Below are 26,639 nucleotides of genomic sequence, written 5' to 3' on the forward strand. Positions count from 1 at the left end.
TGAGGAGTGTGAGGCTCAGTAGAGGTGTGAGAAAGGGGCTTCTCCGACAGGATAGAACCCAGTTATCTCAGCAAGGGCCACAATGCTCGTCCTCTATCCTAGGTCCTCTCCTCCTCAAATTCTGCTCCCCATCTCTGACTCCACAACCTCTCACAATTGCCAAGCATCACTCTCTAATTCTAGGTCCCATGTGACTTCCTTTTGGCACCCTAGGGCCTAGAAAACAGGGCTGCTAATGGTCATGCTTTTCCTGTGTCCATTCTACTCCCAGAGGACAGTCCATTCATCCACCCAATCATTTATTCATTCAAAGATCTAGTAGGTGATTTTAGAGGTCAGACCATTCATTCATTCATTCATTCAAAAACCTATTAAGGGCCTACTATGTATCAGGCATTGTGCTAGACATTGAGGACCCATGAACAAACAAGATAATGCATCTTCATTCTAGTGGGATATACACACAAGAAACTAGGCGATTTCCATACAGCAGAGTTTCTTAACCTCAGCACTACTGACATTTCAGGCTAGATAATTCTTTGTTGTAGGGGGCTGTCCTGTGCATTGTAGGATGTTTATTAGCATCTCAGTAGCACCTCACCTCCCAGTCATAAAAACCCAAACTGTCTCTAGATGTTACCCAATGTCTCCTAGGGGTCAAAATCGTCTCTTGTTAAGAACCACTGCCATGGAATATGATAAGCTGGGATAAGGTAGGAGCACACAGTAAGAGTGAAGGGTTGGTCAGGAAAGCCTCCCAAGAGGTAGATACAGGGAAGCTGAGAACCAAAAAATGAGCAGAGAATTGACCAGGAGAATAGGGTAAGTGGATGAGAAAGAGTGTGCCAGGAAGGGGAACAGTATTCACAAAGGCTGGAGCTGAAAGGGAGCATGTCTTTGAAGAACTGAAAGATGATCAGGATTGATGGAAAACAGAATGCAGATGAGTGAGGAGGACAGGAATCTGAGAAAGGGAATACTGGGAGATGAGGCTTGAGAGGCAAGTAGGATCATGTCATGAGGGCTACTGGGGGAAGCTGGGATTTATGAGTCAAGGATGATGAGTGAATATCTGGGTCAACCATGGTGTCGCTCATTGACTGGGGGGAGCAGCAGATCTGGAGGGAAGATAATGGATGCAATGTTGGCCCTGTGAGTTGGGGGATCCCAAAGGGCAGCTATATGGACATGCCCAGGAAGTAGCTGGGTATTGAACCTGCTGCTCAGGAGAGTGGTGTGGGCTGGAGATAGGCACTCATCTTAATTTATCTGGGAAAATGGGTCTTCACCTTGGTGCTCTGAGATTTCCAGTGATACTATCCCAAAGGCCCCCAGTGGAGAAGACCCTTGTCTGGGTCTCAGGCTAGTGTCTCTGCTGAACTGTTTTCCCCAGGTATACCTGTGTTGTTGTCATGGTAGACATTTCTAAAAATGTCTTAACTTCAAGCTAAGAATTTAAGGTTAGTTTTTTTAAAAAGTATGGGAAGAAGGTCACAATTAGCAACTCAATTAATTGTGCTCATTAAATTCATTAAAGCATCAGTAGGAAAAGTATCAACTAACAAAGCAGATGATTTCCCCTTAAACATTTGCTCTATTTACATAATCTTTAAATTTGGTCTTTAGTAATATGATTTAGCTTTAGACCTTTTAATTATGCCAGCTTGTTATTATTTTTCTCAAGGGTAAAGGATTACAAAAAGTGATGGTCTGAACCAGGATGGTAGGTCAAACCCAAACCTTGGTTTTGGGATTATGGGAATAAGCTCCTTACCACTACCTGGTGGCAGCAGATTTTTCTGAGGTTTGCATGCATGTCCCCAGCTCACACACACCTGATAATTGTCAGTGGCATCCCCCAGAAGCCCACCAAAGGTGATTGCGTTGGTAATGCAGCCGAGGTAGATGAATAGGATGGCAGAGATGGACTGAATGTGGAAGCCATCGTAGAAGTCACTTGGGAACCAGGGCAGCTTCCTCTTGACATCCAGACACAGGCCACCGAAGAACCTGCTCAAGACAGGCCCAGATACTGCTTTTTCACCACAAACACCAGTGCAGGTGCAGGGCTATTTACAGGAGCCTGCAGAGTCTGCAGTGAGGAGGGGAACTTGACTAGGGGTGGATGCGGAAAGGGATCTTTCCACCAGAACATTTAAGACCAGGGAAGAAGTCTTTAGACTGAGTTTGTGGTTGGCACCATCTCCACTGGGAAGGGTGGTCACAGACAGCCTGGGTGGGAGAGGGAAGGCCTTATGGGAATATGTCTTGGGGTAGACCTAACATTCCACAGGGAATGGAAATCCTGGGGTCCATAGATGGCTATCCTCCTCACGCCCCTGATCATCCGCAGGGTGCCTGTGCTTGGTAAACATAGGTGTGTCCAACTTTAGGAGATGGAGAGATCCTGGTTTATAACAGGTTCATCAAGGGCAGATTCTGAACCTTATAACTGGTTTCTTTGCTTTGTGGAACAAACGAGTGGGGAATTTTAGTTTTAGGGAGAATGTTTACTGGGGATGCTAGTCTCCATAGCTCCTAACACAGTGCTTAGCATAGAGCAGGTTTTCTCAACCTTGGTACTGTTGACATTTTGGACTGGATAATTCTTTGTTGGGGGGAGGGCAGTCCTGTGCATTGGAGGATGTTGAGCAGCATCCCTGGTCTCTATCTGCTAGATGCCAGTGGCATCTCCCCTCCAGCTGGGACAAACAAAAATGTCTCTGAACATTGCCAAATGTCCCCTGGGTGAGGATGGGAGTGGGGAGTAGGTAAAGTTGGGAACCACTGGCGGGCAGAGAGCCAAGGGCATAAAAAACATGACTCGTTCTCAAAGTTATGATTTATACATAGCTTTGCAGGGCTGTGTCCTTTCCTAAATTCAGATCTACCCAAGTTATTCTAAGAGCTGGCAAAGAAACGCAAGCCAGGAAAATTTTCTATTGTTTTCTTTTAAAACAAGTTTTTTGACTAGGTAACATAAGGTTAAAAAAATTCAAAAGGTACTCTTATGGATTGAATTATGTCCCCCCAAAAGATATATCAAAATTCTAACCTGTAAATGTGACCTTATTTTGTACATGTAATCAAGTTAAGATGAATTCATTAGGGTGGGCCCTAATCCAATATGACTGGTGTCCTCATAAGAAGAGGAAAATGCTATATGAAGACAGAAACACAGGGAGAACACCATCTGAGGACACGGACAGAGATGGGAATGGTGCAGCTGCAAGCCAAGGAACACCAAGGACTGCTGGCCACCACCAGAAGCTACAGAGAGGCAAGGAAGGATTCCACCCAGAATCTCAGAGGGAGGATGGCCCTGCTGACACCTTGATCTGGAAATTCTAGACTCTAGAACTGTGAGAGAATAAATTTCTATTGTTTAAACCACCCAGTCTGTGATACTTTGTTTCCGCAGCCCTAGGAAACTAATACCGGTAACAAAGGGTGTCTTGAGAAAAGTTTGGGTTCCTCCACTAGCTTCCCCTTTCCTGCCAGATCCAGGAGGGGCTTTGAGGGCTGGGGAGGAAAAGCGTGCATTGGCCAGATCCCAAGGCCCGGAGTGGGTGCTGCTGACAGAGGTGGAGAAGGTTCCTAAATGGTGGGTGAGGAGAAGAGAAATCTAAGACAACTGGTGTCGCTGTCAGGCCTGGAGTGGGCACCTTCCTGTCCAGATGAGCTCTTCCCCGATCTCGTGCACGGTTGGCATCTCTCCATCATCCCCGCTGCTCCCTCCGCCGGCCCCGCTGCCGCCGCCGCCGCCGCCGCCGCCGCCTGCAGCGCCGCCGCCGCCTCCAGCCCCGCCGCCGCCTCCCGTCACAGAGCCGTTCATCTGGCCTAGCTCAGTCAGGGAGAACACGGATTTCCTGGAAGGAGAAGGGCGACAGGGGACAGTGGGGCTCCCAATCCTAGGAAGAGATCAGCACCTCCAGGGCTGTCCTCACAACTCCTTTACCTTTCCAACTAAAATCATCAAATATCTTAAAATACAGAGAAAAATGCAGAGAATGATCTAGCAACGCCCACACACAGGTCACCCAGGTTTTACAGATGGTCACATTCAGCATATTTGCTTCTGATTCTTTTTTTCAGAGAAATAAAGTGAAACTGAAAAAAAAAAGTATAAAACCATGTATGCTGACATCTTTCTTTCAAATCCAAAAAAAGAAACGGACAGACTGAAAGCTCCCTCTGACCCGGCTCCCCGCTTGCCACCCCTTCATTCATACACACCTCTTGTCAGCAGAAGTCACCTTCTTGGGTGGCTCAATTCGAATATTTGGGTCCCACTCTCCAGGGGGAAGCACGATGACCTCGTCTAGAAACTCATCAATCCCCGCGATCAGATCCTCCCGATTCCTGGCCTTGTAGGCCACGTCGCTGAAGAGCTGGCAGGGAAAGAGGCAGAGGAAGAGAAAGGGCCGCTCTCTTGCTGCGGTCCCCATCTCATCCACCTCCCGGGGGCACACCACATATACTTCCAAAGAAAGTCACTTTGAACCATTACTCCAGCTGCCAATTTGCTCTCAGTTTCTGAGATGAGAACAACGGGGCAGCTGAAACATAGCACAGTGGGGACAGTGGGACATGGGGCAAGGCGGCTCTTCCTGGACCTGAAGGCCAGGTCTCTGTATTCCAGTTGTCCAACCTGGGTTGAGTTACTTACTTAACCTTTCTGCTCTCAGTTTCCCACAGAGCGAGCTCATTAGAAAACCTGTGCAGAGCCCAGTCGGAGAAGCTCAGGTATTTCAAATCTGTTTTAACATCCCAGCCCTTCATCTTTGGAGGGTCAGGCTGCATCATTCCACACTGTCTCCAGAGGGTTCTTTCTGACTTTACAGATCTGATTGGGCTGTGCTCGTGTTTAAACTCCTCTAGGCTCCCTGTCGCATAGTGTCAACTCTCAGCTCTGCCTACAGGCTCCATGTAGTATATGGCTCCTCTCTCTGGTGTCACCTCCTGCTCTAGAAGCTCTTACACTGAGCCTATATCAAACCACTTCCATCCAGCTCCTCCCTCTCCGAACCGTGGCCCTTTGCCTGGAATGCTTGCCTCCTAGGCTGGTGCTCATCCTTAGCTTTAAAGCCCCCTCGTGTGTGAAGGGCCCATTGACAGCCTGGGCAGTTAGCACGTGGTTCACTCTAGGATTGTAGGTCTATCTCTCCCACTTGATTGGTGCTCCTAAAGGGCAGAGACTATTCCCTCATTCTCATAATCCTCACACCCTGCACAGGGTCTGGCATACAGTAGGTGCTCAAACGTGACTATTGGATAAGTGAATGAATGAAGGCACAGTGTTTGATGCAGGAGCCATGACATTCAGGAGTACATGCTTCTCGTGGCACTTACGTCGTCTACCATGAGGGTTGCAATGGCACGGCCAATTTCGTTGTAGGATTTTGCTCTCCCAGAAGGTCCCAGCAGTATGAACAGAAATCTGCAAAGAAGATGGAGGAGGAGGGGGAAAGTGAGAAGGAAAAGTAAAAGCAGGTGGAGAGAAGGATTTTCTGGCCCTAAATAGTATCCATTCTTAATTTTTTAACTGGGCAGAAACATGTCCCTTCCCTCCTCTGAATCCCGTATTTGCTTTGGAGAGACATTCCTCTTCACTCCCACCTGAGCATCTTTGCCATGCCCTGGCATCCCAGAGCTCACCCAGCAGCGCCTCTCCCAGCTGCTGGCTACTTCTTGTTTATGATTATTTTAAATAAATTCTCTCAAATTCTTCCTGAGTCAGATTGCCCTCCCCATACAGTTCCCTACTTTTCCTTCTTCGATTTAGGGGTGTCTCCAACAGCACTACTAGCTGACTGCATGGACAGCTGGCCACCCAAGGGTGGGTATGGTGGGCAGATTTCAATGGCTCTCACCTGGTGGGGACAGGCACCTCTGTCACTCCTCCCAGCATGGCTGACTGGATGAGACGCACGAAGGCAATGAATGGCTGGTCCAGGAAGTCCACCTCGCCCACGAGCACATTGGAGGCTTCTGAGTCCTTGGGGATCTTCTTCATGAATTTGTTTTTCCTCTGGTCAGTGAGGGGGACACGAGATACCCATGGATACTCACATGCAGTGGTTTCGGCTCTCACTCAGCCTGTTCAGACTACTGTGGAGACCTAACCTTACAAAATTCTCCCAGCATTTCTCAAGAGACTGAAGGAAATAAGCCGACACTCTCCCACAATCTGCAGATGAGGAGACTCAAAGTTGGTTAACCCCAGGGACCAATTAAGCCTTTCGTAGATGGGAAGGAACAGGCAATGTCTTGACCCCCTAAGATGTTCCTTGATGGGCGAAAACCTTGTTCTACAGAAGTGTGAGTTGAGGGGTCAGAATAGAAAGTCAGGGCTTGCTGGACATCAGGTCTCTTCCCCCAGCAGCAGCTCAAGCAGATGGGAGTCTTGGCCCTTACACTCCAGCTGCCCAGCCCTCCCTCTTTGCCTTTACCCTGGATGGCCGTGGGAGGAATGAGACCATCCTGATGGCCAGAGTGGACACACTTTGTTTTTTCTTTACCACCAGCTTCCTGGCTGACAGGAACCCCTGGACCTGTGGGTCCAAGCCTGTGGGAGACTTCTGTGCCCCCAAGTCACCCCTAGAGGCCCTCCCAGGAAACTCATAGCTTCTGAGCCTTTCCAACTGAGACTATCGAAGTACCCTCTGTCAAGTCCCTCTGGCTGGTGTCTAGTCAGGGCAGGAAGGTCAAATAGGAAGAATGAGTGGGGTCCAATGTGAGAGGTGCTGGAGACAAACCCTCTGCCCCAAATCAGCCCCACTCTCTGCGGTCATGACTTTCATCCTATGGATAAGATGCCGACTCCTCCCGAGCCCTCTCTTATGATGAAAATGCCCAGGGGTGGTCACATATGCACTTTTCTTAGTCTTTAACATCTTAGGGTGCATTAGTTTTTCAGATCACTTTCCCTCTGGGCAGCAGACAGAGATAGTTTCATAGAGAGAGGTGGGGAGGGAGCGTTTGGGGAGGACCGGGCTGGTGGGAGTCCACAGTGGCCAACAAAGGAAGAAAGGGCCCAGGAGGTGGAGGCAAGTGGTACAGAGAGATTCTGTGGACGCCACAATTTTGCCACCCATTCCCCCTTGATGAGAGTCTCTCTTGTGGGCACAGAAATGTTTGTTTCTCATAAGCTCAGTGAAGATAGTTTCCTTCTGTCCCTGGAGAGGGGTCAGCTATGGGCATGGGCATGGCCAACAGGTCTTGCCCCTTTGGGTCCACAGCCATTTCCTGATTTGACTCGTGGGGGACGTGATACATACTGGGCTGGGGACCTACCAGCACTAGAAAAGGCTTGTGAGCAAGGGCTGCACCCTTATAATCTTTTAAATCCCTTAAAAAACATAAAACTCTCCATAACCACCTGGGCAACAGCCCCAAGGACCCTAACGCAGTGAGAATAAGCAACAGCAGGAGTTAATGGGAAGGCCAGAATCCCCACAACTCAAAAAGTCCCTTTGTCCCAGGAGCAGTTAGCTGGTTCATAAGCAGGTTCTTCAGGATGGAGGTCTGGGTGTGCCAGGGCAGGCACTGTCTCCCTGCCAACTCCATGTCCCTGGGCATCAGGCAGGGAGCAGGTGGGTGGCAGGAGTGCCCTGGAGAACAAGGTTTTGAAAACAGCAATGCTCTGGGGTGGCCCATGCAACACGCTCGTAACCATGAGCAGAGAGGAGCTAAAACAGGGCCTTGGTCCTCCCTTGTAGGCTGTGACCCCAGTAAGGAGGCCAGGGTTGTGGCATCCCAGAAATGGGCCATGCTGGTGTTCTGGCCACCCTGATGGTCTGGACACGGGCTTGTCTAACCAGGGTCCTGCTGACTCTACTGCCTGAACCCAGGGGACTCTGGTCCAGCTCTGCTGAGTCACTGCACACAGAGATGCTGTTTGAATCCACACTCTGATCACCGGGAACTCACTGGAACTCAGGGCCAATGTGGAGTGGTGAAGAAAGTTGCACCTAAAGAACACCTAAAGAACTGCCAGGGCTGCTGCAGATACTGAGAAGCAGCATCACACAACCAGTTAGGAGAGCTGGACGCTGGTGCCTGGTGTTGGGTTCCAATCCCTAAATTAAAGGCAGCATTTCCGGGGGAAAGTAGCAGAGAGTATTCTTCTTACCACTTAGGTAGTGAAAAATAGGTTGTGAAAAACTTTTACTAGGCAGTGCTTTCTTATAATGGCTCCACTGTCTGTGTGCATGACTATAGTAAAGTGGGATTCTTCTCTAAATAATATTCCAGAATACTCGTTCCTAAGTCACTCCCAAATTAAGGGCTCTAGAGTCAGACTGCCTGGATCAAATCATGGGTATGCCACCCTTCAGCTGCATGAACTTAGGCACGTTATTTAACTGCTTTTATATTCTCATCTGTAGAGTGAAGATGATATAGTACCTTCATGACGCACAGAAAATGCACCGCACAATGTAGTGCATGCAACGTGTGGACCTCAAATGTTGGTTGATGCCGTTATTATTGTTATTTTATTATTTTGGCCACCAAAGGGCCCTGGAGACACTGACATGAGGGAATACTCTTGTTTTGCCTTCCATCAAACTTGGGACTGCCTTGGAGGCCTGGAGGTCACCCAAGCTCCTGAGGAGTAGGTGTCAAAGTTCAGGTTTCCCTCATCACCTTCCTTCCCACTCCTGGGGGCACAGGCAAGGAGACCTTGGGACCTTCTGCCCCTGAGATGTGAATGTTTGGAATTGAGGGCAGCCTCCTCTGGGCTTTCCTCGGGGGCAGAGTCATGGGGGTCCTGGGCTGTGGGCTTAGAACTTGGACTCAACTTGTCTGCGGGATTCTGATCTCATCAAGGAGGTTTCAGCCAAGCTGGTGGGAGACAAGAACTGACTTTATCCGGCACTAGCCAAGGAGAAGATACACTATTGGGCAGTCCAGTTGATTCACTATCATTATTGTCCCCACAGGGAGGCCCCACTGCTTTTCTCTACCAGCCCAAGCCCCCACTTCATCCTTAAAAGTGTTTGCGGGTCATGGATGAGGTGAAACTCTGTGTGGCAGTCTTCTCTCTCCAATAAACCCCAAGGTCAGGGATAGCTGGCATCTCATCTGATCACACTTCTCTGTCCCCTACTCCTTCCAGGGCCTGGCACAGAGCCAGCACCCAGGTGATGGACTGGACTGAGTCACCAAGGCAACCCATAGCCCCACCCGCATCCTTCCCGGGGACTCCCACTTTTTCACGGGAGTAGAGGTTTGCCTGTAGGGGCTCCCTACCCCTGAAACCAAAGACTTCTTCCTGCCCTGGCCCTCCACTGCAGCCAAGTGCAGGGGCTTTACTACCTGGTCTGTATTTGGGGTGAGAGAAATATCATTCATGCTTCTGCTCTGGGCGTGACCTAGGAGAAAAGGAAAAGAAGGTCCATCAGGGGAAGACAGGTTCTCGCAGGTCCTTTTCTCTTGGTCTCTACACAGGCTTTTCCCATCTTCACAACCAAAGCAAACTCCCCTCCCCTAATCCTGCAGCCCCTCTCAGCTAGCATTCTCTCTCTTTTCTTCTTTTCAATGGCAGCTTTCTTAAAAGAATTGCTGGGCCCCAAGTTCTACTGCGTCCTTCTCACTCCTCAGTGTGCTACGCCCTGGTCCCAGCCCTCCGCCCTGCCTTCTTGGGCAGAGACTAAGATGTTGCTCTGCGCCAGGCCCTGAGGTGGGGAGGGACACAGACACACTATTGGGTAACGAGCCAGGTGTCACTAAGCTTGGGCCTTAGTGGAGAGAAAAGAGCGGTTTCACCTCTGTCCTCCATGACCCATGCGAGTCTTTAAAGACGGCTGGGGATTTGGGCCGGCAGAGGGAAGGAAGGTGGGGTTCCCCATGGCGAGAAGAGTGGCGGTGAACTATTCAAACAGCTCCTTCCTCCATTAAGGCAGGAGAAGTTCAGCTCTCATTTCCCACCAGCAGCCACATCCAGTGAGCCCTCTCAGGCTTTCTGTGGTCTGTGGTGTCCCCGCACTTCCAGACTCTGCTTTCCATTGGCTCCCCTCTCTTATTTCCATCCAGGATCCTCTCTTGCTGGGCTCTCCTCAGGGCCTTGCTTTGCACTCAAACCCTCCAGAGGCCTCACCCCCCCTCACGCCCTCATCCTCCTCGGTCAATCCCATCCCCTCCTGTTTCTTCCCCATCCACATTTGTGCTGGGGGTGCCCAGGTTGGGTCTCCAGTCCAGATCTGTCCTGAGCTCCAGATTCCTCTGAGCAGCCTGAGCTGGCACCTCAAACTCAACACACCTGAAACGAAACTCATTGTCTTCCATCAAACGTCTCCCCCCATAGACCCCACACCACCAGTGCTTCCTCCCCTTTGTCCACTGGCAATCAGAGCAGACCAGGAGCCAGCCTCGACACCTCCCTCTTCCTTATTTCCTACTTCCCACCAGTCGCTGGATCCCAGCGGGGTCCTTCTCTCTGTTCTTGCTCTCGCTGCCTGAACATGGCCCTCGTCTCTTGGTCCCAATAGTTCAGCCCCTTCTAGTTTATTTCTCAAATAAAAATCTGATCATGATATGTCCCAGCATAAAACTTCTCAGAAGTCCCCATTACCCTCAGAATACAGGCTGGGGCCTTTTGCAGGATTCATAGGCCCCTTTGGATTGGACCCTCTTTCCCTTAGAGCCTGGTGAACTGAATCACACTATTTCCCCGAATATGCGGCACACCCTTCACAGCACCTTCCCTTCACATGCTGTTTGTTTCCTTTGTTCTAAAGAACACCCTCTTCCTCCCCCATGCTCCTGGAAAACTTCTATTTATTCTCCAAGACTCAGGCAAGTGTCTCCTCCTCTTTGAGCCTTCCCAGGTGCCACCTTGGGGTGGGGAGGTGTGCACACAAAGCTGTAATCACTTATTCATGTCTTTTATCCAGGTCCCCACCACGGCAGCGCTGGCACTTCATATATAGTGAATAACTGAGCAGGAGGCTCGTCCCAAAGCCGTTCACCGCCTCTGATTGCCAGCATCCCTCTGCGGAATAACCAAGACCAGGGAGACTAAGAGCATCCTGGGGTCACTAAGAACAGAGAGGAAAGACCGTGACAAACCCCTGCCGTGGCGAAGGTCACATCACTGTCACTGTCCTGAAGCATTCCTCTGGCCCGGTCAGGGGCACAGCCCTGGGATGTGCTTGTTCGTATCTTGTCATTCTAGTAAAAGTATTTAAAGGAAAATACTCCTTCACGCTGCTTTTTCTTTTCACTTTCCAAGTTCCCTCTTTTCTTTGCCTCACAGCTCACCTGTCTGTTCAGCCCTGATGAATTGCCTGACAAAGCCCGGTCTGTGACCATGCCCCTCACAGGCTCCACTCACCCAGTCACAGCCCTCGGGGGCTGCAGCTCCACCAGCATTTCATTGTCTGGGGCCCAAGACGGTCATCCAGGGACGGGAACATTCTCTGTCCTGGGGCAAAGGACCTAGCCTGCTTTTAATTGTTTCTAGGATTTTTTCTCACCAAAAACAGGGCTAATGATCAGTTTGGTGAAAATAAAGCCATAGACTAAGTTAAAAATACCTAGCACACAGGATTGGGTATTGATTATGACAGGACTTGATTAGAGCTGCAGTTTTTGGAGTAATTATTTAGAAAATTACAGTAGTAAGTTAGACTCTGAGGGCAGCCCAGGTTTAGGGTGAAAGTTAGATTTCTTCTGATGCCTGAGAGTTCTAGACAGACCCTGGGCTTTACCTCCTCTGCTATGAAAGTATGAAAATTGACTCCAGAGTGGCCACAGCCAGGACGAAGCTGCCACACAGTGGCAGAGAAAGAAGATACTCACACAGGCGGCCGTAATTTGCGCTTTGCCGCATCCTCAGGTCCTCGGTGGAGTGGTGTAGGCTCGGGCCCGCCGCGGGGCTCCGGCCTGGGCTGCGATCTGGGAGGAGGGACAGAAGAGATTTGACTTCGGCAGACTTGCTGGAGTGGCGCAGCTTCTTACGGTAGCACGATTCACGTTTGCAATCATTTCACCTAAATAAAGCTGGGCTGCAAGACATGTCTCTTCCCCTTCTAGGAAGAAAGGATGTTTCGGTTTTGGTTCTTGTTTTTCAGGATTTTTTTAAGCAAGTGAATAGTCTGAACATGATTAGAGAAAATATTTGTACCTTTGAAAGTGAAATAGATATACAATTGATTAAATAGACACCAGGTGTTGTAGATGACCTAGGTTCACCCCTGATTCCACAACCTACTGGCCATGTGATTTTAGGTAAGTAACTTAACCTCTCCGTGCCTCAGCCTCCTCATCTGTAAACTGGGGATGATGAGAACAGTACCTAGTCATGGGGTTATTGTGAGGATGAAGTGAGTTAATACATGTGGAGCACTCAGACAGTGCCTGGAACACAGGTAAGTGCCGAGTACGTACCCACTGTAGGCTAAACATTTTCCATTTAAAATAATTCATCTAAGGAGATTCCTCAAGTCTCTTTAGTTAGCAGCGTTATCAACTTTGTACTGATTATTGCATTTATCTGACAGGTCCAGCAAGGCTAGTGTCTGGGCATCTCAACTCTGGGATATCAAGAGTGGAGGGTTGCAGGTTTGAGATGCGTGCATAGTACAAGCCACCAGCGTATGGCCCGACTCACTGGTGGTGGAGGAGACTGACTTTCCAATGTCAACCAAGGAGCGGTGGATGGGCTTCTTGGTTTGGTGACGGTGTTTCCTCAGTAGGACGTAGCTGACCCTCTCTCGGAGCTCTGGCCGAAGGAGGCCGTCCTCGATTTGCTTTTCAATGACATCATCTAAGTGGGAAACAAACATGCCTTGTCCATGTGGCACCGAATGACCAGGGGTGTGGGGGTCTTCAGTTTCATCTGTTATTAGTGGGATTCAAAGTGACCTAAAGGAGGCAGGGAATGTAGAAATAATCCCACCTTTGCCACAAACTGAAAATTTGGATCAGTCATGAACGCTCAACCTCCTTATATGTAAAAGGGTGTGTGTATGTCTGTGGGAGTTCATGCATGTGGATGCATGTGTGTGTGCATGGGGGTTCATTGTGTGCCCATGTGGGTGCACATGTGCATGCATGTGTGGGTATAGGATTCTCTGCTCTTTCTATCAATAACATTGTGGAAAATAAATGAAATTGTACACATGAAAGTACCTTAAGAAGTACAAGGTACAATGCTAAGTGGTTTTAGTCCTAACATGAATTCTTTTTAGAAAAGTATTTTGGGCAATGTAGTTCTGGCAAAATTGAATGTGCTAAAACAAAATTCACAAGAAGTTTTAGGGATGATAAGGCAAGCCGCTCCCTCCCTTTGCCACTCTATCAAACGAGAGCTAATTTCCTAAAGATGAATGGTGATCTATTTACCCTGATAAGAAACAGGTTGCCATGGCAATAGGTGTCTCCAACCATGCTAAGAAGCCCTTCTCCCTTTTGTTACATTGCTGGATGGCATTTCAGAGGCTGACCTTTCCCTCTCTACGTGTATCTGAAACTTGGAGCAACTGTGACACTGCCTTGGGGGCCTCAGACCCAAAGCCTGGTCTCTGCAGAATTAGGCAGGCATCAGAGGTGGGTGTGCCATGCAGACCAAGGGTGGGCATGAGATGGGGCAGGTGAAGGGGGACACTGCCCTGCTTGGTGGGGGCCACAGCGGTCCTTGCCTCACCTATGATCTGTGGTAAGGAGCCGCTGTCCAAATCCAGCAGCACCGTCCCCGTCTGCAGGCAGGTCCGGAGCTCAAAGAGGCTGTGCAGGGACAGTGTGGACACATGGGGCTTGCTCCAGCGCTCGCCTCCTTCCTCTACCTTTTCTTCAAACTTTATCCACCTGGAAAAGTAAGGATGGGGCTCAGCATGGCCTTTGCCCTCAGGAGGAGCCCCCAGCTGGGCCTCTTCAGGAGAGGAGTGTTGGCTTACAAGTCATGCTGTGCACATTGTTGGGGCATTGGTCCTAGACTCACAGGCAGAGGATCTCCTGGGGACATCCCCACTCGGTCCCCCACTCCTCCTGATGCGGTAATGCTCAGGACAAAGTGGCATCAGAGAATGACCATAAATGGGCATGAAAGATACTTTTAGGGTGGTGGAAATGTTCTAAAATTGGCTTTGGTGATGGTCACACAACTCTGTACCTTTACTATAAATCATTTAATTAATACACTTAAAACAAGGGAACTTTATGGTATCCATTAATAATAGAGCTGTTAAAAAAATCGTCCACTGGACCCTAGTTACCCGTCTACTGGTCACACATGTGTTCAGTGTCTGCCTTATGGGGTGTTTGCTGGGAGCAGGAAAGTATTTCCCCACAGTTCTAGTGTAGGGCCTGAGGTTTCCATGAGTCCCACTAGGATTTTGGCTCTGAAAGTTCAAGTTAAAATCCAAACGTCATTTGAGGAAGAAAAGAAATTAAACCAAGGGTATGTAGGAGTTTGTCCTTTCTAGAAGCCTTGGAATCATAGGCTGGGGTGGAGGGGACCAAGTGGGAAGGCCTTGGGCAGGCTGGCAGAGGTAGCACTGGCCTGTACCTCCTCCGCAGAGGGCAGCACCACACAGCCTGGAGAGCCACTGGGAAGCAAAATCTGGCTGGAAACCTGTTGGCTCAGCTTTATTAGATGTCGACCTCAAGTTAGTGAGTAGAGTCAAGCTATGCCAATCTAAATCCCAGGGGAGTATTTTTGGACTGTGACTAACTAATTCTAAAGTTCCCCTGAAAAAGTAAATGTCTGAGAGTGGTTCGGGAAAGTCTAAAAAAGAAGAATGGGGATGGGACATGCTTTTAGCAGATATAAAAACTTACTGAAAACCTTGAGTAATTAAAGCATTGTAATTCCAGTCCAGATATAGACAAAGGGATCAATAAAACAACAGTCTGGAAACAGACCTGAGCCCCCATGAGAATTTGGGTTTTGATGGAGGAGCCATTTAAAAGATGACCAACCTAAATATAAAAAAGTCCCTACTTCTTACCAAGCACTACTAAATTCTACGTGGATTAAAGCCTAGACATAAAAATAAATCTATAATGGAATATTGTTGAGCCTTAAAATAAAGGAAATTTTGACACATGCTACAGCATGAATAAAACTTGAAGACATTATGCTAAGTGAAATAAGCCAGTCACAAAAGGACAAATACTGTAAGATTCCACTTCTATGAGGGACCTAGAGTAGTCAAATTCATAGAGACAGAAAGTAAAATGGTGGTTACCAGGGGCTGAGGGGAGAGAGGCAGGGGAATTACTGTTTAAGAGGTATAGAGTTTCAGTTTTGCGAGATGAAGGTGTTCAGGAGATGGATGGTAGTGATGGTTACACAGCAATGTGAATGTACTTAACGCTATTGAACTGTACACTTAAAGATGGTTAAAATGGTAAAGTTTATGTTATATATATTTTACCACAATTAAAATAAATAAATAACAATGTTAAAATCTATAAACAAAAATATAAATATACTAGAAGAGAATATAGGAGAATATTCTTGTTGTGGTTGTGGAGAAAGACTTCCTAAGCAAGATGTAAAACCATAAAGGGAAAATAAATGGGCACATTTTGTTACATAAAAATAAACTAAAACCTCTGTATCACACAATAAGACATAAATGAAATTCACATAAGTGCAACATACTCAGAAAATATTTGCAACAAACAGGGCATCAAAGGATTTTTTTTTTTTGTCCGCACCAGACGGCATGTGGGATCTTAGTTCCCCGACCAGGGATCAAACCTGCACCCCCTGCTTCCAACTGAAAAGTGAACAATTCTGAAAAGAAATAATGGCCAATAAATGTATGAAAAGATGTTCAACTTTACTAGTAATCAAGAACATTTAAATTGTTGCAAATGAAACAACATCCTTCACTTCTCATATTGGCAAAAATTTAAAAGATTGACAACTTCCTGTGTTGGTGGAAACATGGGGGGTGGGCACTCATAAACTGTATGTATGAATATAGTATGCGTGTGTGTGTGTGTGTGTGTGTGTGTGTGTATATATATATATATATATATATATATATAGGGTAGCCACATAGCCTTCTTGGGGTGGGGAACTGGGGAGTCTCTTTTGTCTTTTGACTGAGCAGTTCCATTTCTAGGAAATTATCACAGGAATATCATTGCACATCTACACACAGTAATATGTATACCAGGAGACGCTTACTGCAGCTTTGTCCAGTAGGGTGAATAACTGGAAACCACCAGTTTTCAGTAAAGACATGGTCACATCAATTCCATACATCCATGCTGAAGAATAACCCTCAGAGATAAAAAGCACGAGGGTGAACTATGCGTACTGACAGGATGGACAATACCATCCCATTCTATAAAAAAAGGAAAAACACACACGTGTGTGTGAGTGTGTGTTTACACATGTGTCTGAACATGCCCAGCAGCAGTTTTGAAAGGATGCCTGTCAGGTGGTTAAATGGTTACTTCTGAAGGGAAGTGTGGGGTTGTTGGTGGGGGGGAGGATTTAAGAGACTTTCAATCTATTGGGGTTAATTAGTGTAGTAAGAGCGCAACCTGTGGAGCAAGACAACCAAGTTTTATTTTTTATTTATCTTTGGCTGCGTTGGGTCTTCGTTGCTGCGTGCGGGATTTCTCTAGTTGCGGTGAGCGGGGGCTACTCTTCATTGCAGTGCGCAGGCTTCTCATTGTAGTGGCTTCTCTCGTTGCAGAGCACAGGCTCTAGGCATGTGGGCTTCAGTAACTGTGGCACATGGGCTCAGTAGTTGTGGCTCGTGGGCTCTAGAGCGCAGGCTCAGTGGTTGCGGCGCACGGGCTTAGTTGCTCCACGGCATGTGGGATCTTCCCGGACCAGGGCTTGAACACGTGTCCCCTGCATTGGCAGGCAGATTCCTAACCACTGCGCCACCAGGGAGGTCCCGACAACCAAGTTTTGAATTCCAGCTTCACATTTACTAGCTACGGACTTTGGGCAAGTTACTCAATCTCTCACCACCTTTGTTTTCTTCAGGAATATTAACAGTTTATAGCAATTAGAGAAGTGCCTGGCACATAATGCACACTCTGTTAGTGTTAGCTATTAATGTGAAAATAAATAACGTTGCTTTTGTAAGTTTAGAAACAATAAGGAAGTAAGAAAGTAAAGGCATTCAAAGCTCTCCCAACCAGAAGACACCATGGTTGATATTCTGATGACCTTCATATTAGATCTCTGTGTGCATGAACGCACATGTGCATGCATGCACACACACACTTTTACATTAATGACACCATAAGGGTGTGGTATCTAATGGATATCCTTTCATGTCTATAAATGTCTATAAATATTCATATCATTTTAAAGGCTCTTTAACATTCCATTGTATGAGTAGACCATAATTTATGTGAATAATCCTCATTTGGTCGACATTTAGATTATTTCTAATTATTATTTATTATAAACAAGGCTGGTTTGAATTTCCTTTCCTGTTCAATAATTTCCTTACTATAAACTCTCAGGAGTGGAACTGCTGTGTCTGCACATTTTTACGTGTATGACATACATTGTCAAACTGTTCTCCAGAAAGCTGTGCCAATTCATACTTCCACCAATGTACAGGAGACCTCACATTTCTCTGAAGTCTCTCAAACTCTAGTATTGTCATTCCTTTTCACTTTTGTGCATTTGGTAATTGAAAAATTATATCATATTTGCATTCTTTTGACTACATGTGAGGTTGAACATCTTTTCCTTTGTCAGATTTCTTCTTTACACAATTGTGTGAGCACTTTGCAGTATCAGTGTTTAATATCCTGATTCAATACATTTATTTGAGACCAGTTTACTTGGAGCCTGATGGGGCCTTGGGGGCTTGGATGGACACAGGATGGGGAGGTATTTTTTCTAAATATATACATGTTTATTGACTAGTGTTATTATGGACCTATTATTACAGGTAAATGATTCTTTTTTTAAAAAATATTTATGTATGTATGTATTTGGCTGTGCCAGGTCTTAGTTGCGGCATGCGGGATCTTTAGTTGAGACATGAGGGATCTTTAGTTGCGGCATGCAGGATCTTTCTTAGTTGCAGCATGCGGGCTCTTAGTTGTGGCATGTGGGATCTAGTTCCCTGACCAGGGATCGAACCCAGACCCCCTGCATTGGGAGCACAGACTCTTAACCACTGGACCACGAGGGAAGTCCTTAAATGATTCTTTTTTGTGTGTGTGTGATGATCCATTTATTTATTTATTTATTTATTTATTTATGGCTGTGTTGGGTCTTCGTTTCTGTGCAAGGGCTTTCTCCAGTTACGGCAAGTGGGGGCAACTCTTCATCGTGGTGTGCCGGCCTCTCACTATTGCGGCCTCTCCCGTTGCGGAGCACAAGCTCCAGACGCGCAGGCTCAGCAATTGTGGCTCACGGGCCTAGTCGCTCCGCGGCATGTGGGATCTTCCCAGACCAGGGCTCGAACCCATGTCCCCTGCATTGGCAGGCAGACTCTCAACCACTGCGCCACCAGGGAAGCCCCAAATGATTCTTTTTTAATTGAAGTATAGTTGATTTACAAAGTTGTGTTAGTTTCTGGTGTGCAGCAAAGTGATTCAGTTATATATATAAACTTTTTCATATTCTTTTCCATTATGGTTTATTACGGGATATTGAATATAGTTCCCTGTGTTATACAATAGGCCCCTGTTGTTTATCCATTCTATATATGAGTTTGCATCTGCTAGTCCCAAACTCCGAAGGATGGGGAGGTTTGATTAGAGGAGGCCTGGGAGGTGAAGACATGGGGCTGGAGCAGAGACCACTCAGACACTTGCCTCGGAGACTCACCAAGGTGTAGTGGACATTTTTAATGGGGAAATATGTTTGGGAGAACATTATTTAAATTATGGTAGATCCAAGTCTGTATAATATCAATACAAAGTTTTTCTAAAACTTGTATTAACATAATGGTTTGCAAGGAAGAAATCAAAGGACAGGTCCAAATGTTTTCATCAGGAGATGTTCACTCTTCTCCCTGAGAGTCCTTCTCCTATGTAATCACTCAAATTGCCCCCTTTTACCTCAAAAATACACGAGATAAACCACACTGTCTCCTTGCCACTGAGGACCCTTTCGCTACTCTACAGCCTTACCCCATCCACCCAAAGGTATGATGTGTCCCAGTAAGTGGGGCCACTTGGGTTGATTGCTTTCTACACTGTCTCATAAACATCCTGGGTGGACATTCGGGCAGTTCTCTCCCACGCATCCAACCTTCAGCTTCCTGCCTATACAAATGCAACTCCATCTGGAAAGGTGAGTTGAAACCCTTTGAAACATCCTTTTAGTAACACTGGATAGCAAGAACAATTGGTCCTCTTCACTTTCCAGGACTTCAACTATTTGTACTGTGTTACAGGCACCCATAAAACATTAGCTCTATACACAGAAAAGGTCTCAACCAACCTGAGCACAGTTTGCAGAAAAGCAAAGTTACCTGTTTCCAGGTTCAGGGCAATGCCAAAACTAGACTCCTGCTACCACCATCTCTTGAGAACTTGATTTTTAAAAAGTCCAGGATACTCAACAACTTCACTAGGGATACCTCTTCAGTTGTCCTTGCAACTATTTTGGGAATCCAGATATTGAAACAGTAAACCCAAGGCCTGAACTTAATTTTGTGTTTGTTATGGCTACAGCTAGAAATTAAGCTCACTTTTCACCTTGAGTAGAATATAGAAACGTAGAGGACCCAAAGTCTGCAGCTGTGGTTTTCAACTTTGGCTGTCTGTTAGAATTACCTGAGGAAATTTTTAAAAATACTGATGCCTGGATGGTCATGCCACCAGGAGGGTGGCCTGGCCATGGAAACTCCCAGGTTATTTGTGCCCTGAGGGTTGACGAGACTCTGCCCTGTAGTCATATACAACCATGTGGCTCAGGGATAGTTGGACTTGTCTGGGATCCCAATGCAGGCAAACTGCTCTGGGCACATAGGTCCCATTCTTTTTGTATAAGAGGGGACATGGCCTCTTTCCCTTAGAATGGCTCCGAGAACACCAGTTGAAAAGGTGGAGTGGATCTCTGAAGACTCCTTCCCAGCATGGCCATTCTATGCTTTCATTTCTCTGATTTTTTTAAGTAGAGTACATACCTCTACATCAGCATGTCTCAAACTTTAATGTGCATACAAGTCACCTGGGGATCTTGTTAAAATGCAGGTTCTAATTCAGCAGGTCTGGGATGGGGCCCAAGATACCGCATTTCTTTTTTTCTTTTTTCCTTTTTTTTTTTTTTTTTGGCTGTGTTGGGTCTTCATTGCTGTGCGAGGGCTTTCTCTAGTTGTGGCGAGCGGGGGCTACTCTTCGTTGAGGTGCGTGGGCTTCTTATTGCCATGGCTTCTCTTGTTGTGGAGCACAGGCTCTAGGCATGCGGGCTTCAGTAGTTGCAGCAAATGGACTCAGTAGTTGAGGCGTGTGGGCTCTAAGGCATGCGGGCTTTAGTAGTAGTGGCACACGGGCTTAGTTGCTCCGCGGCACGTGGGATCTTCCCAGACCAGTGATTGAACCCGTGTCCCCCTGCATTGGCAGGCAGATTCTTAACCACTATGCCACCAGGGAAGTCCCTGCATTTCTTTTTCTAAAATTTTTTACTGAAGTATAGTTGATTACAATGTTGTGTCAGTTTCAGGTGTATAGCAAAGTGATTCAGTTATATACTTTTTTAAGATTATTTTCCATTATAGGTTATTACAAGATATTGAATATAGTTCCCTGTGCTATATAGCAGGTCCTTGGTGTTTATCTATTTTATATGTGGTAGTGTGTATCTGTTAATCCCAAACTTCTAATTTATCCCTCCCCCCACCCCCTTTCCCCTTTGGTAACCATAACCCCTTTGTTTTCTATGTCTGTGGGTCTATTTTTGTTTTGTAAATTAGTTCATTTGTATCATTTTTTTTTAGATTCCACATATAAAGTGATATCATATGATATTTGTCTTTGTCTGACTTACTTCACTTAGTATGATAATCTCTAGGTCTATCCATGTTGCTGCAAATGGCATTATTTCATTCTTTTTTATGGCTGAGTAATATTCCACACTTTAAGAACCCCTATCCTAGGATGATGATTCTTAAACTTGGTTGCATATAAAAATACCTCAGATACTTCTAAAATCTTGATGTTTAGGTCATATCCTAGACCAATTTACATCAGAATATCTGGGTGGGATCCAGGCAACTCTGCTACAGATTGTTCTAAGTAAAGTTCCTGACTTCTGGGGTTCAGAGGCTAAAATGACAATTAATTTGTAGTCAATTGTGTTTCCTAATTGTTTTGGTATATACTTGTCCCCCCAAATAGACATCAAGCTTCTTGAGGACAGGGACCTTGTTTCCTCTCTGGTGTCCCTTCTGATCTCCTGCCCAGAGTAGTCCTCATCAAATGCTTGCTCCTTCCTGCTTGAGGGTAGTGAGGCCTCAGTGATTACTTTGGGTAATCACTATGAGAATCACTATGAGAAAATGACTGGGAAAAAGAGAGCTCAACAATCGTGGGTTTAAATTGTTTTAAAATACTCAGAATGATCTAAACAATGATCATCAGTGTCTAATAACATCACAAATATACACACAAAGACCAGCTGGGCAGGAACTGCCTTTTGATGGAAGCAGAGACCACCACCTACGAAGTAGTCTTGTGGAAAAGCCAGACAGGAATCAAATGATTCTGGACCCAACTACCACTTTACAGGAAAGACAGGGGCAGAGGAACATGTTAAACACCACCACAGGGATGCAGTTAACAAAATCCAGTATGTGGAAAACCAATTAGGACAAACAATGCAATTTCTTTAGCAATAATGGCAACTGCAAGGGAAAAATAAAGGAGGAGGAACATGTAGATTAAAAATGATGTAGGAGACATATCTCCCAAATGCAATGTGTGGACCAATCACATTAAAAAATACATGAGGTGATCTGGGAAATAAATGAATACTGCATGGATAATTCAATGAAAATAAAGAATTACTGTCATTTTTTTCCAGATGTGACAGTAATATTGTGGTTGTGTTAAAAAGAAATAGGCCTTTGAAACCAAGAAGGGCCCTGTAGGATTCCTGGGCACAGAGGCCTTTCGGTGTCCCCCGTTTCTTGTTTGTAGGGAATAGGTTTCAGCCTCCATGACCTTCCCTGCATTCCAAAGGGCAGGTTCAAACAGTTGCTAATCAGGGAAGAGAGAGGATGCAGAGACAAGGGAGGAGCAGTCAAGAAACAATAGTGAAGCCTTGGGGTAGAGTCCCGGTTCCACCTCAAGGGATACACATAACAATATCTTGAGTTCTTCTACAGAACTCTTCATTCCAGAGAGAAGGTCACAGTTTGATAACCTCTAGATCCACAGAAGCTAATTAGGAGACCACCTGACGCCAGATTAAAGGAATGCAGGCCTGCACACACCCTGATCCTCATCAGCAACACCACCCTTGAACCATTGCTATAAAACTCCTCACCAAATTCCCCTGGGTTGGGACACAGTTTTGAGAGCATGAGCCCCCTGGATCCCCCTTTGCCTGGCAAAGTAATAAAGCTTTTTTTTTTCTTTTCTACTTCACCCAAAACTCTGTCTCTGAGATTCAATTCGGCACCAGTGCACAGAGGCCAAGGTTTTGACATCACCTTTACCCAAAAGAATTGAAAACAGTGCCTTGAAGATATATTTGTACAACGATGTTCCCAGCAGTATTATTCACAGTAACTAAAATGTGGAAGAAACCCAGCTGTCCACCAGTGGATGACTGGATAAGCAAAATGTGGTACATACATACAGAGGAATATTACTGAGCCTTAAAAAGAATGGAAATTCTTATATATCCTACAACATGGATGAACCCTGAGGACATTATGCAATAAGCCAGTCATGAAAAGACAAATACTATATGATTCCACTTAACATGAGGCATTTAGAGTAGCTAAAACTCTTAGAGACAGAAAGTAGAACGGTGGTATCTGGGGCTGGGGGGAAGGGAATGGAGAGTTATTGTTTAACGGGTACTGAGTTTCTGTTTTATAAGATGAAAAGAACTATGGAGATGGATGGTGGTGATGGCTGCACACCATTGTGAATGTATTAAATACCACTAAACTATATACTTAAAGGCAGTTAAGATGGTAAATATTATATTTAAGTATATTTTACCACAATAAAAAAATGGGGAAAGGAAGAAAGAGGGCTTATCTTTTAGAGTCACCTACTGAAATATTTACAGATGGATTGATATGGGGAGTGGGATTTGTGTCAGCATGATCCAGTGTGTGTGTCTGGGGTAGTGGGTAGAAATAGAGGCATGAAATTGGCCATGAGTTAGCTGGTAACCATTGAAGCTGGGTGATGGTTATGTTGAGGGAAGTCATTCTACTACATACCACTTTTGTATAAATTTGTATACAAATTTATATACAATTTTTGTATAAATTTCCATAATAAAACATTTAACCACTTTTCAGGATGAATAAAGGAATGGGCTCTTTAAAAAGCCTCCGGCCAAAGCCAGGCTTAAAAACTTTTGGAAGCCTGATAAAGTGGTTAATGTGTAATCCCAAGCAACTCATTGCGAAGTGAGCTTTATACCACAGTTGGCTTCAAAAGTGGGGAATTAGAGTTGGAGAAGCAGGTCAAATGGAAAGAAAATCTCTGGGCTGGAAAAGAACTCTCAGGGATTTTGTCCAGACCAGGGGCAGGTGCCAAGTGTCCCTCCCAACTGGGACGGAGCTGAATGGAAGCTCGAAGAGTCACATGTCACAGAAAGCAGTTCTCAGTCACGCAAAGGGTGTCCAGAACTGAGGCCTTTTCTGTGACTAGTAACTTGGTCACTATACGATTAGAGGAAGTTGCTTTTCAGTTAATACCAAGAGTGGTAGAAATCATCATGGGGCAAGTTACTAGGCACCGCCAAACCACTAGATGGGAGGGTCTCCTTTTAGGATCTGGAGAGGGCTGAAAACTGAGAGACCTGAACTCTAGTTCCATCCTCAGATGGAAATAAATTATAACCCCCACTGGCCCTGCCCTGGCTAGCATGTATATCAGTGGCTCTCAACCTTAGCTGCAAGGATCATCTGGGAACTTTCAACAAATTCCAACATCCAGGCTGACTCCAGACTGACATCAGAATCTAGGGGCCTGGCGGAGGAGCTTCAAGATGGCAGAAGAGTAAGATGCGAGATCACCTTCCTCCCCACAAATATATCAGAAATACATCTACATGTGGAACAACTCCTACAGAACACCTACTGAACACTGGCAGAAGACCTCAGACCTCCCAAAAGGCAAGAAACTCCCCACGTACCTGGGTAGGGTAAAAGGAAAAAGAAAAAACAGAGACAAAGAATAGGGACGGGACCTGCACCAGTGGGAGGGAGCTGTGAAGGATGAAAGGTTTCCACCCACTAGGAAGCCCCTTCGCGGGCGGAGACTGCGGGTGGTGGAGGGGGGAAGCTTCGGAGCCACGGAGGAGAGCTCAGCAACAGGGGTGCGGAGGGCAAAGCGGAGAGATTCCCACACAGAGGATCGGTGCCGACCAGCACTCACCAGCCCGAGAGGCTTGTCTGCTCACCTGCCGGGGCGGGTGGGGGCTGGGAACTGAGGCTCCGGCTTCGAGGTCGGATCCCAGGGAGAGGACTGGGGTTGGCAGCGTGAACACAGCCTGAAGGGGCTAGTGCGCCACAGCTAGCCGGGAGGGAGTCCGGGAGAATGTCTGGAGCTGCCGAAGAGACAAGAGACTTTTTCTTGCCTCTTTGTTTCCTGGTGCGCGAGGAGAGGGGATTCAGAGTGCCGCCTAAACGAACTCCAGAGACGGGCGCAAGCCACGGCTGTCAGCGTGGACCCCAGAGACGGGCATGAGATGCTAAGGCTGCTGCTGCTGCTGCCACCAAGAAGCCTGTGTGCGAGCACAAGTCACTATCCACACCTCCCCTCCTGGGAGCCCGTGCAGCCCGCCACTGCCAGGGTCCCGTGATCCAGGGACAACTTCCCCAGGAGAACACACGGCGCACCTCAGGCTGGTGCAACGTCATGCCGGCCTCTGCCGCCCCAGGCTCGCCCCGCATCCGTACCCTTCCCTCCCCCTGGCCTGAGTGAGCCAGAGCCCCCGAAGCAGCTGCTCCTTTAACCCCGTCCTGTGTGAGCGAAGAACAGACGCCCTCAGGCGACCTACACGCAGAGGCGGGTCCAAATCCAAAGCTGAACCCCAGAAGCTGTGCGAACAAAGAAGAGAAAGGGAAATTTCTCCCAGCAGCCTCAGGAGCAGCAGATTAAATCTCTACAATCAACTTGATGTACGCTGCATCTGTGGAATACCTGAATAGACAACGAATCATCCCAAATTGAGGAGGTGGACTTTGGGAGCACCTCAAAGGTGGACTTTCTCTTTTTGTGAGTGTGTATGTGTATGCTTCTGTGTGTGATTTTGTCTGTGTAGCTTTGCTTTTACCATTTGTCCTAGGGTTCTGTCTGTCCTTTTTTTTTTTTTTTTTTACTACTTAAAAAATTTTTTTTTCTTAATAAGTTTTTTTTATTTTAATAACTTTATTTTATTTTACTTTATTTTATTTTATTTTATCTTCTTCTTTCTTTCTTTCTTTCTTTTTTTTCTCCCTTTTATTCTGAGCCGTGTGGAGGACAGGCTCTTGGTGCTCCAGCCAGGCATCAGGGCTGTGCCACTGAGGTGGGAGAGCCAAGTTCAGGACACCAGTCCACAAGAGACCTCCCAGCTCCACGTACTATCAAATGGCAAAAATCTCCCAGAGATCTCCATCTCAACGCCAAGACCCAGCTCCACTCAACGACCAGCAAGCTACAGTGCAGGACACCCTATGCCAAACAACTAGCAAGACAGGAACACAACCCCATCCATAAGCACAGAGGCTGCCTAAAATCATAATAAGGCCACAGACACCCCAAAACACACCACCAGACGTGGACGTGCCCACCAGAAAGACAAGATCCAGCCTCATCCACCAGAACACAGGCACTAGTCCCCTCCACCAGGAAGCCTACACAACCCACTGAACCAACCTTACCCACTGGGGGCAGATACCAAAAACAGTGGGAACTACGAACCTGCACCCTGCAAAAAGGAGACCCCAAACACAGTAAGTTAGGCAAAATGAAAAGACAGAGAAACACACAGCAGATGAAGGAGCAAGGCAAAAACCCACCAGACCTAACAAACGAAGAGGAAATAGGCAGTCTACCTGAAAAAGAATTCAGAATAATGACAGTAAAGATGATCCAAAATCTTGGTAATAGAATGGAGAAAATACAAGAAATGTTTAACAAGGACCTAGAAGAACTAAAGAGCAAACAAACAGAGATGAACAAGACAATTAATGAAATTAAAAATTCTCTAGAAGGGATCAATAGCAGAATAACTGAAGCAGAAGAACGGATAAGTGACCTGGAAGATAAAGTAGTGGAAATAACTACTGCAGAGCAGAATAAAGAAAAAAGAATGAAAAGAATTGAGGACAGTCTCAGAGACTTCTGGGACAACATTAAACACACCAACATTCGAATTATAGGGGTCCCAGAAGAAGAAGAGAAAAGAAAGGGACTGAGAAAATATTTGAAGAGATTATAGTCAAAAACTTCCCTAATATGGGAAAGGAAATAGTTAATCAAGTCCAGGAAGCACAGAGAGTCCCATACAG

The 26,639-nt window shown here is 46.4% G+C and overlaps 1 protein-coding gene across 1 annotated transcript in view; it reads right to left on the bottom strand.

The window, feature by feature from the left end:
* The window catches only part of SLC4A5 (solute carrier family 4 member 5), a 94,095-nt gene that overhangs the window by 32,160 nt on the left and 35,296 nt on the right, over positions 1-26,639 (bottom strand). Inside the window, exons 4-12 of the mRNA XM_061211429.1 lie at positions 13,652-13,812; positions 12,617-12,772; positions 11,806-11,901; positions 9,322-9,377; positions 5,874-6,031; positions 5,353-5,440; positions 4,237-4,391; positions 3,666-3,869; positions 1,836-2,010 (exon numbers count right to left, since the gene is read on the bottom strand). Coding sequence (XP_061067412.1) covers positions 1,836-2,010; positions 3,666-3,869; positions 4,237-4,391; positions 5,353-5,440; positions 5,874-6,031; positions 9,322-9,377; positions 11,806-11,901; positions 12,617-12,772; positions 13,652-13,812 — 1,249 coding nt within the window. The remainder of the gene's footprint in view (positions 1-1,835; positions 2,011-3,665; positions 3,870-4,236; positions 4,392-5,352; positions 5,441-5,873; positions 6,032-9,321; positions 9,378-11,805; positions 11,902-12,616; positions 12,773-13,651; positions 13,813-26,639) is intronic.

This window comes from Eubalaena glacialis, chromosome 14 (assembly GCF_028564815.1).
Source record: "Eubalaena glacialis isolate mEubGla1 chromosome 14, mEubGla1.1.hap2.+ XY, whole genome shotgun sequence".
Lineage (NCBI taxonomy): Eukaryota > Metazoa > Chordata > Mammalia > Artiodactyla > Balaenidae > Eubalaena > Eubalaena glacialis.